Here is a 9575-nt window from a genome sequence, read left to right as displayed (position 1 = left end):
TATCAAACAAAATGGGCAATATATCATTGATTGATCTTTGTTCTTTATATAAATAAATGACCTTTGAAAAACATAGACAAAATACGTCATGACTTTTCCAACAACCCAATATATTCCTTTGGTTGCACTGAGACAAAGATTTTTAGGCACCAATTAACAAAGAAGAGTTATTTTAAAAAATTATTTTGTTTTCTAAATGCTTCTTTAATCCCTATCTACGATGATGCTAAGCAAAATTTAGATATTACCCACACCACCTCTGGCCTTCTGTGGAAGGCAGGATTTCTTCAAATGTGCAAGCATCCAGAATCCTAGAGTTGGTCTGGCTCACTAGTCCCAGAAACAGACACAAACAGCTGTGGTTGCTGCTCATGGTTGGGCTCTGAGGCAAGGTGAGCAGCTGTTATGAAGGGAAAGACATTCAGATCTTTCTCACAGCTTTTCCTTAGAAATGGTGGACCCCTGGTGGCATCCATTCACAGCTCTCTGACCTCATTTAAGGCAAGTTCAGTGGATGTCTCATCTAATCCATCTTACTGAAGGCAAGCTTCTCACTTCTCTCCAACAAAAACTAGAAGGCCAGCCAGTACAACCTCTAAGCAAAAGTACATGTTAGATTCTCTCCTTCCTGGAAGTATAGTCTTTTTTCTGGGAAAAGGGCACACAGAATTTGATGTAACCTGCCAAGAACAATAGAAAGACTGTTGATGCCATCTGCTTCTTGAGGAAAGGAAAACTTTGTAACATGGTGATATCAGAGGGCCTCAGGACTTTCTTGAAGGTCTCCCATGACAAATCCTCTCATCCTTTTCCATTGGTAATGGGGGCCCAGTGAATGCCTGGTGAGATCAAACTTATTTGTAAACACTCAGAGTCCCTCTCTGCCCATACCCGGATATAAACTGATGAGGCTTGGGCAGCCAAGGTTGGAAGGGGATGCCAGCTGAGAAGAAGGAGGTATCTGTGAAACTGATATTATTGTGGCTCTGACCCTTGTCAGTTCTAGGAATCTCAAGTGGAACATGCAGTCATTTCTCCTGTTTCTTTTACACTTACGCCGACTCCCATTCACCCTGACCAAGACTAAAGTGGCATTAGGGTAGCCTGTCTCCTCAGGAAGAAATGCCTGGGGCTGCTCTGGGCTGGCACGGCTGATGTCCAGTGTAAACCCTCACAGCTGCCCCCTTTACCCAGGCCCCTCTCCCGGACCTACCTCATCTCTCACGCAAAGCCAGTTCAGCATTGGCACCTGATTCTTGGGTTTTTCTGTAGTTCCAAGCTCCAAGAACTGAAGGGTCTTCAGGGAGCTCGCCTCTGCCTGAGCTGGAGCGTTTGGGAAGGGCACAGGACTGGGTTTGCCCAAGGAAGCCCCTGGGGAGTTTTCCCAGTGTGTTTGCTGCCCCCTGGTGGAATACTTCTGAACTGCTTGTGGAATCCCTTCCTCCCTCACACTCTCCTTGTCTTGGTTTGCTCGCAGAAGCCCTCTTCAGCTCCAGCTTATGGTCTTCCACCTCCTGTGGAGGTAGAAAATGTCTTCTCAGGCCCGGAGGATGCCCTCACCCCTTGCAAAGGGCAGAGGGGATGCAGGAGTCCAAGGCTGCAACCTATGATGGTTGACATGAGCTAAGCCGTGGGGAAGGAGTCGCAAGTTGGATGTCACCAGGAATGAGTTCCCCACACTGAAGGTGCCTACCCAAGCCTCCCTCTCCCACCACAGACCCCACACTGGAGTCCCCACTCATAGGCACGCAATCCTAGTCCCCACAGATTGACCCTCTGGTTCATCCCACCACCCCCGGGGCCCTGGCTTTGAGGGTAGGCGGGGCTGGGGGTTTTCTCCTTCCCCTCCTGCTGGGGCTTGGTGCTCAATATGGCCACGCTGCACACCAGACCAGGGCCTTAGTTCCAGGTTCAGGGAAGGAAATGAACAGTCATTCAATGCCCTGTCATCCCTCGGGTTCCAGGATGCTGTGCTATTCTGCCAGGTTCTGAGAAGGGCTGAGGTGGGCAGAGTGACTATGGCAGAATTAGGTTAGCCTGTCTCCTCAGGAGATAATTCTCGGGGTCCGCTCAAAGGAAGGAATCATGTCGCAATCAAGTGGCACAAATCTGGAAGATCGGGATGGAGGCCAAGTCCCTTATTTTTCAGACATGGAAGCTGAGACTCAGTGGGGTAGGTGAGCTTCCCAAGAGGTCATATTTTAAGCTACCCTGCGTAGCGGAAGACACCTCATCAAATTACGTTCCTATCACAGACCACTGGCTCCCAGCTTTGAGAATAACTTCAGTCCAGTCCAACCTCATTTCTTTAAGCTATTTCCCAACCAAGCTTGAAAAGAAAGTCGTTTCAGAAACATGGCTACGAAAAGCCTCTGGATATTGGGAATGTCTTCTGCTCTTCCCCATGTCACAAGTGTCACCAAACAGTGATGTTCCTGGTCTCAGTGCCAGTCAGCGATTATAGAAGGGAGCTAGCAGGATTATGAGTAATGTTTTTGCTGTATTGTCTTTAATGTTTATGATCTATGCATTGGTTTTCTGTCATTCTGAATTCTGCTATTTCTAGACTTTCTTCCTCATCATATGGGTTCAAAATTGCAAAATCATCCCCAATCCTTGTACCTCCTTCTTCCTTAACCCTCCACCTCATTATCCAATCAAAAGCCAAGGGCTATATAATTGATTCCACCTCTGAAACTCCTTTGCATACTGTGTTAGTCTTCTCGGGCTGCCATAACAAAATACCACAGGCTGGGTGGTTTAAACAACATTTATTTTATCATAGTTCTGGAGGCTGTAAGTCCATGATCAAGGTGCTGGTAAATTCTATTTCTGGTGAAGCCTCTCTTCCTGGCTTATAGACATCTCCTTTTTCACTGGTCTTCACATGGCCTTTCTTCTGTGCACTCACCAAGGGTGGGGAGGGGGGCAGGGAGAGAATGTGCATGAGTGCTTTCTGATGTCTCCTCCTCCTCTTATGAAGACACCAATCTTATGGGAATAGGGTCACACCCTTATGATCTCTTAACCCTGATTACCTCCTAAAGACCCCACTAAATAGTGGAGGTCAAGGCTCCAACATGTGAATTTGGAGGGGACACAATTCAGTCCATAGCACATGGGGTGGGGCGGTAGGGGTTGGGGTGGGAAGAGGATCTGACAATTAAGTTCACGAACTCATTCTAGAAAAAGCGCTACATACCTCATTGCTGAATATCACTATGGTCACCTTAGAAGCACTCCCCTTGGGAAGCTGTGCACCAATGCCAGCACCTAGTCCACCCTTCAAAGCAATTTTGGAACTCTTTCTGGAATGGCCATCAGAGCTGTCATTGTACTACCCTTGATGTCCTGAATGTCATCAAAATGTTGTCCTTTCAATATTTCCTTTCCCTTCGGGTAAAGAAAGAAGTAATTGGAGGCCAGATCAGGTGAGTAGGGAGGGTGTTCCAATATAGTTATTTGTTTACTGGCTAAAAACTCCCTCACAGACAGTGCCCTATGAGCTGGTGCACTGTCATGATGCAAGAGCCATGAATTGTTGATGAAAAGTTCAGGTAGTCTAACTTTTTCATGCAGCCTTTTCAGCTCTTCCAAATAGTAAACTTGGTTAACTGTTTGTCCAGTTGGTGCAAATTCATAATGAATAATCCCTCTGATATCAAAAAAGGTTAGGAACATTATTGCAACAAGTTCGCGAACTTAATTGTCTGATCTTCATACATTTACCTTCTCGTTAGACCCTCGCACACTTTTGAGATGCAGCTCTTCCTGCTTGGACAGTTGCAATGATCTGTCCAAAACAGAAGCTCCCCCAACTCAGACACATTGTTCACAATGCAACTGGCAAGAGAGAGTGGAAAACTTCCAGTGTCTATCCACTAGCTGGTAAAATCTTCACTTCCGAGAAGCAGCATGATATTTGGAGGAAGGACATGCGATTTACAGTGGTCAGATCTAGGTTCAGGTCATGCTCCACCATCTAATAGTCATGACCCTGAACAGCTAAGACAGCTAACCTCCTGCACCTCAGTTTCCCCTGCTGTAAAATGAGCATTAGTGTTGTTGTGAGGATTGTTTAAGTGTTACCATATGCAGGTGTTAGGCACAGACAGGGCAGGCACAGTTCAACCAGTGTGAGTTTCCTTTCCCCTAGGGTGGCATTTAGGATGTGCACAATCTGATTCCAACCCATGTCTCCAACCTTATTTTCCACAACTCCTCATACAAAATCCACAAGCTACCTTAGTGACTCGTAACCGCCATGCCCCTGCCCCTGCCCATCGCTTGCTCTCCTGGTAGGAGTAGCCTCTCTACTGATCAGAATCAGTTTTTACATAGAGGTTGAGAGGATTGACTCAAACAGAACTGGTTTTGAACTTTAACCTTCTTGAACCTTAGTTACTTCACCTGTGAAATGAATTGACACTCTTAATGAGATAAACTTTGTCAAGTTCTTGGCAAGATACCTACGATTCTTGCCAGTTGGGGTGTGGGAGCCCAGATTTGTCACTGATCACCAACTCTGCTGAGTTGACAAATCATACAGAAAACCACCAATGTTGGTATTTTTCAAGGTCTATTCTAGGGAATACTAACTAGTTCTGCAAGATAGTGGTTGGTGTTACATGGAAGAAGGTTGTGATACCGGATATATAAGGGGAATTACAGGTCCAACAGAGCTAAACAAGTTTGTTGACTACAAGGTGTTTCTGAGTTTTTAATTGCTAATATATGTTTTAAGTTTAAGAGGTGACAGTAATTTATATCACTTTCTAGCCATAGGATCTTTTTTAATGCCCCCACCCCCACCCCACGAGAATTAAGTATTCTACAAAACTCATTTGGGAAATAATGGTTTAAGATTGAGAATAAAAGTTAATGGCTCATTCAATATTTGCTTTCCTCTTAGCTGGAACCAAGATATGTTAGAGCTCAATATCTCTGATAGCCATAAGGTTGGGAGCTAAGAATTTATTTACTTTTGATTTTATGAAGCTTTACTGACCTACTGGCTAGTCAATAGAGTAACAGTCACATCTCGATGACTAAGTCTTTATGACCCAGTCGTTCCTTCCATATGCAGGTCGACTTCATTATCTCCATTGAGGGTGTCTTCTGAATATCCCAGCCCTCAACCATCACACCTGCCCCAGATTTTGTGAAATACTCACTGTTTGAACTTCTCACTTGACATTTAGCTTGTCCTGTCTTGTTCCGTTTGTGTACATGTTTTCTGTTAGAACTTCTGGCTGGACTTTGCCCCTCATTCCTGGGAGGTAGCCTCTAAATCCTTGGAATTTTTCAGAGTTATAAGAGTGTCTTTGTTATTCCTGGTGGGCCTCTCGGACCACACCTGTGATTATGTGAACAAGGTGGCTCAGAATGGGGGCTGGCCATGCCAAAAAGACCAACCTTGTTGTTAGAAATTTGGGGCTTTGAGCCATGTGATATCCTGATAGCCTGATTTCTGGGGAAGAGAGGGGGACTGAAGATTGAGTCATGGGTCAGTGATTCAGTGAATCATGCCTATGTAATGAAGCCCCTATAAAAACCATGGGCACCATGGGGTGTGTGTGTGTGTGTGTGTGTGTGTGTGTGTGTAATGTATACATACTAATACACATATATGTATGTATATATACATATATATACATGAGTATATATGTTAAAAACTTATCAAATTTTACAATTTAAATATATAGTTTCTTATATGTCAATAAAGCTGATTATTTTTTTAAAGCTCAGTGCAGTCCTCACCTGTCATGACCCTGTCCAGAACCTTCCATGGTTTACCCAAAGCCTACAGAATCAAGGTTTTCCATGATCTGGTCCTAAGCTATCTCTCCAGCCTTACCTTTCAGCATTCCCTACATGAATCCTTTGCTCCAGCCAAGCTATATTTCTTGCTATTTCCTAAGTAGACCCCACGCTTTCCCACCTCTGTAAATTTGCTCGTGCTGTTCTTTCTGCCTAAAATGCCCTTCCTCGAGTTACCGCCCTCTCTACCTACTAGGTTTACTATCCTTCAAGCTGAGCTTAAATGTAATTCCACAAAAATCTTCTTTGAGTTCTTGAGTCGGAAATGATCTGTCCCTTTCCTAAACTCCTGTAATACTTTTTTTCATGTCATTTTTCACAGTGTCCTGTGCTTCCTGGTAATATATGTGTGTATGTACGGAAGTAAATCTCCCAGTTAGACTATTAGCTTCTTGAGGGGAGGGGCTATGCATTTTATTCATTCTTATATTTCTCTAGACAAGTAACACAATTCTTTACAAACAGAGGCTAGTCAAATATGGAGTAGCCAAATCACAAATTTCTCAGCATCCTTCCCATAAAATCTTTTAGATCCTTAAACCACAACATCATTCGTCTCCTCCTCCACCTCTCCTTCCTCCTATACCTCATGCTCCTCTTTCTCTGCCCTTTCCCCTTCTACAGGCTGAATCACACTTACTCTTAACTCTTTTTTAAACCAATCCTGTTCCTCGTCCTCTTGTTTATGTTTGGGGGACACACATATGTTTGTGTTTTGGTATTATTGTATGTTCTGTCTACACAGTAAATACTATCTACTATCCAGTAAATTTCAAGTGATAGCTGTCTTAAATCTTAACATTGAATTTCCCTTTTTTTTCTCCAACGTCTTAGCCATAGAGCACAGTGACTCTAAGGATCCTATCCCTGGTGACACACACATTTAAGAGTAAGAGTAAAAACCTATTAACCTGCACCCTCTCTCCCCTGGGCACATATTACATTTCCCATCATTTTCTCTTAGTGGAAACTTAAGTACCTGGGTGGAGTGTGAGCACCTGTATATCAGTGGGAGGAGAGAGGGAAGAGTATCAGTTTTCATTACGATTCTTACCTGCTCACAGCATGGCTTTAATATGATCAGGCTCATGCCCTTTAGGACCCATAGGAATGTGGATGACTCAATCCAAGCCAACCACCCCCTCTGCAACCTGAATCCTGCAGGTCCCCATTGCCTTCCTGGCACTGCCGGTTTGATCTGAGCACTCCAACAGTGGCTAAAGTCAATGGCACCAGGGTCAGTACTAAGAAAACTCTCGCAAACGTATAAACCAAAATACAGTGAACACAGAGGGAACTTTTTTTGGTTTTTAGCAAATGTATGTTTCCTCCATTATTTAAAAAAGACTGAAATGAAAAAAGTAAACTCCCCCCCCCCTTTTTTTTTACTATAAAAGTAAAGAAAATCATACAATGAGATGATCCTGTGGGGCTTCTGCTTTCTCTCTCCCAAGGCTCCCTGTCGCCCCAGGGGTTTTGTCCTTGGGGGTTTTGTCCTCAGCAGGCTGAGCTTTGCCGAGCTTTGGCTCCTTCCCAGGTCAGCACATCTTGACTTTCTCTCAGGCCTTCCAGTCTGAGTGCTCCTCCCTCATGGCCTTCACGAGCCAGTCCCGTTCAGTCCCCTGCTCAGAGTCACTCGTGTCACTCGCCTCCATGGCCAGCAAGTTCGAGTAGTTGATTTTCCGCTGCTGGGGCAGTCTCGGCTGGATGGACAGGAACAAGACCAGCCAGAGCAACAGGACCACACAGCTGGCCTGGTAGAGCACAGCCAGGCTGAAGTGCTTCACCACTAAACCCCCCACAAAGCTGCCCAGGCTGGCCCCGCCCCCGTAGAATTGGTTTCGGAACATGGCACTCAGAGGTCTCTCCGTTCTGGGAGTGGCTAGGTCCTCTATTGAGGCCACCACTGCCCACCACAGAGCCCCACTGCTGACGGCGCTCAAGATCTGAGCAGGGAGGACAGACCACCAGCTCCAGAGGAAAGAGTAGTACAGCAGCTGCCCCGAGAGGCAGCCCAGCCCCAGCCCCACCATGCCCACCCTGGACAATTTTCTAAGCAACATTGTTTTCAACGGATGAAGTAGCATTTCCCCCAGTAAGCCCAGGGAGACCGCGAAACCCATGACCAGTTCGCTGCTTCCATGGTCTTTCATGTGCCAGAACAGAAAGTTCTGTATTGTGCTAGTGGCGGCTCCTATCAGAAAGACAGTGAAGGCTAGGAGAATGAGGCGGGGGTCGCCCCCTACCAGAGACAGTGCTTTGACCGTTTTGTAGCTGGGCTCTCGCCACCTGCAGGTGGGGACGGGAAATGCAATGCTCACCAGTAAAGCCAGGGTGCCGACCAGGGAGTAGCCATAGAAGTGCAGCACACCTCGGGGGCCACTTGGCACTAGGAAGCAGTCCAGCTGTTCCACCAAGGCTGCGATGCCACACACGCCTACGGACATGCCCAGTAGCCTCCAGATCCATAGGTTTCTGTAACGGTCAGTGGCATCCACAAAATCCAGATACTCATAAAGGCTGTCATCGGCAACCTGCTCCAGAGGGGCTGTCAGCAGCTCCCAGAACACCATGGCCCCCAAGGAGAGAATGAAAGTCCATCGCAACTCTTCCAAGGAGAGGTCAAGGGCCCCTGTGTTCCCCTTGGTGGCCGACAAGTTGGCTGGACTTCCCAGCGCTGTACCCTCAGCAAGCAAAGGGAGGGTAGTACTGACCACCTTAAAAGCACCTTCCCAGGGAGCATCTTTCACCCCTGAAGTGATAGGATGGACAACTCCGGATGTGGTCCTGGCTCCCTCAACGGAGCTCACAAAGTAGCTGGGTAAATAACTGAAAGGTTCTTGGACGCTTTCCCCAGGGCCTTTTCTGAAGCCAGAGGCGTCCCGGATCCCGGTACTCCTCTTGGCTGGGAGGCTGGGTGCCCCCGCTGGGTGGTTTGGCTCTGGGGCCAAAGTGAAGTTCACAGTTAGTACGACCCCGGGGGTTTGGACTGTGGTGGTCACACTGCGGCTGCCATTACAGGAGCGGTACCCCAGATCTCTGTCCAGCGGCGGCACCAGGACCATCAGTAGGCTGACTCCCACCGAGCCAAGCAGCGAGCCGATCAGAAGCAACCTCCTTTTCTGGTAGCTTTTGGCCAGGAAGGCACAGAAGGGAGCCCAGAAAGCTGCGATCAGGTGCTTGGTTCCCATTAGGATGCCCACCCAGGGCGCTGCCAAGCCCAGTTGCCTCAGGTAGAGGGTCAGAAACGGGGTCACGCAGGCATCCCGGACCCCACAAACCAAGTGGAAGAGCCTGGCCACTCCCAGAGCCCTGCTAATGTCCCACTGGGGGTTGGCGCTCATGGCTGCCCCGCTCCGTCAGACCCAGTCCGGCGGAGGGTGGAGCTGGGCAGCGGGCGTTCGCAGCCGAGGCCGAGGAGGGTGCGGCGGCATGTCCCCGCTCAGGCGGGGGAGCGAGCAGGCGGTGCCTCCAGCTTCAGGCAGAGCAGCAGTTACCGGGTCAACGGCCACCCCCCGCCTCCACGTCCGGCCTCCGGCCCGGAAGTGGCCCCGCCCCGAGAGGCAGTGCACCTGGGGGCGGGGCCAGCGCACCTGCCGGCCTCACCTGCCAAGTCCGGCGGCCGCCTCCGCCCTGGGCAAGGCGGGCCCTCCGTCGCTGCACCTACCCGATGTATGCAGGTGCGCGAGGGTCGCGGGTTGGGTCCTGCAGGGTGCGCCCCGGGACCCCGATGCTGCTTCGCGTCGCCCACGAAT

The 9575-nt window shown here is 48.1% G+C and overlaps 1 protein-coding gene across 1 annotated transcript; it reads right to left on the bottom strand.

The window, feature by feature from the left end:
• Positions 1–5681: 5681 nt before the first annotated feature.
• Positions 5682–9565, bottom strand: MFSD6L (major facilitator superfamily domain containing 6 like). The gene has a single exon (XM_019665900.1). It carries the CDS (start codon positions 9162–9164, stop codon positions 7380–7382), a length of 1785 nt encoding a protein of 594 aa, XP_019521445.1. The 5' UTR covers positions 9165–9565; the 3' UTR covers positions 5682–7379.
• Positions 9566–9575: the final 10 nt, after the last annotated feature.

The sequence above is a fragment of the Hipposideros armiger genome, unplaced genomic scaffold (genome assembly GCF_001890085.2).
Source record: "Hipposideros armiger isolate ML-2016 unplaced genomic scaffold, ASM189008v1 scaffold_457, whole genome shotgun sequence".
NCBI classification, from domain to species: Eukaryota; Metazoa; Chordata; class Mammalia; order Chiroptera; family Hipposideridae; genus Hipposideros; species Hipposideros armiger.
This window is presented reverse-complemented; position numbering and strand designations above follow the sequence as displayed.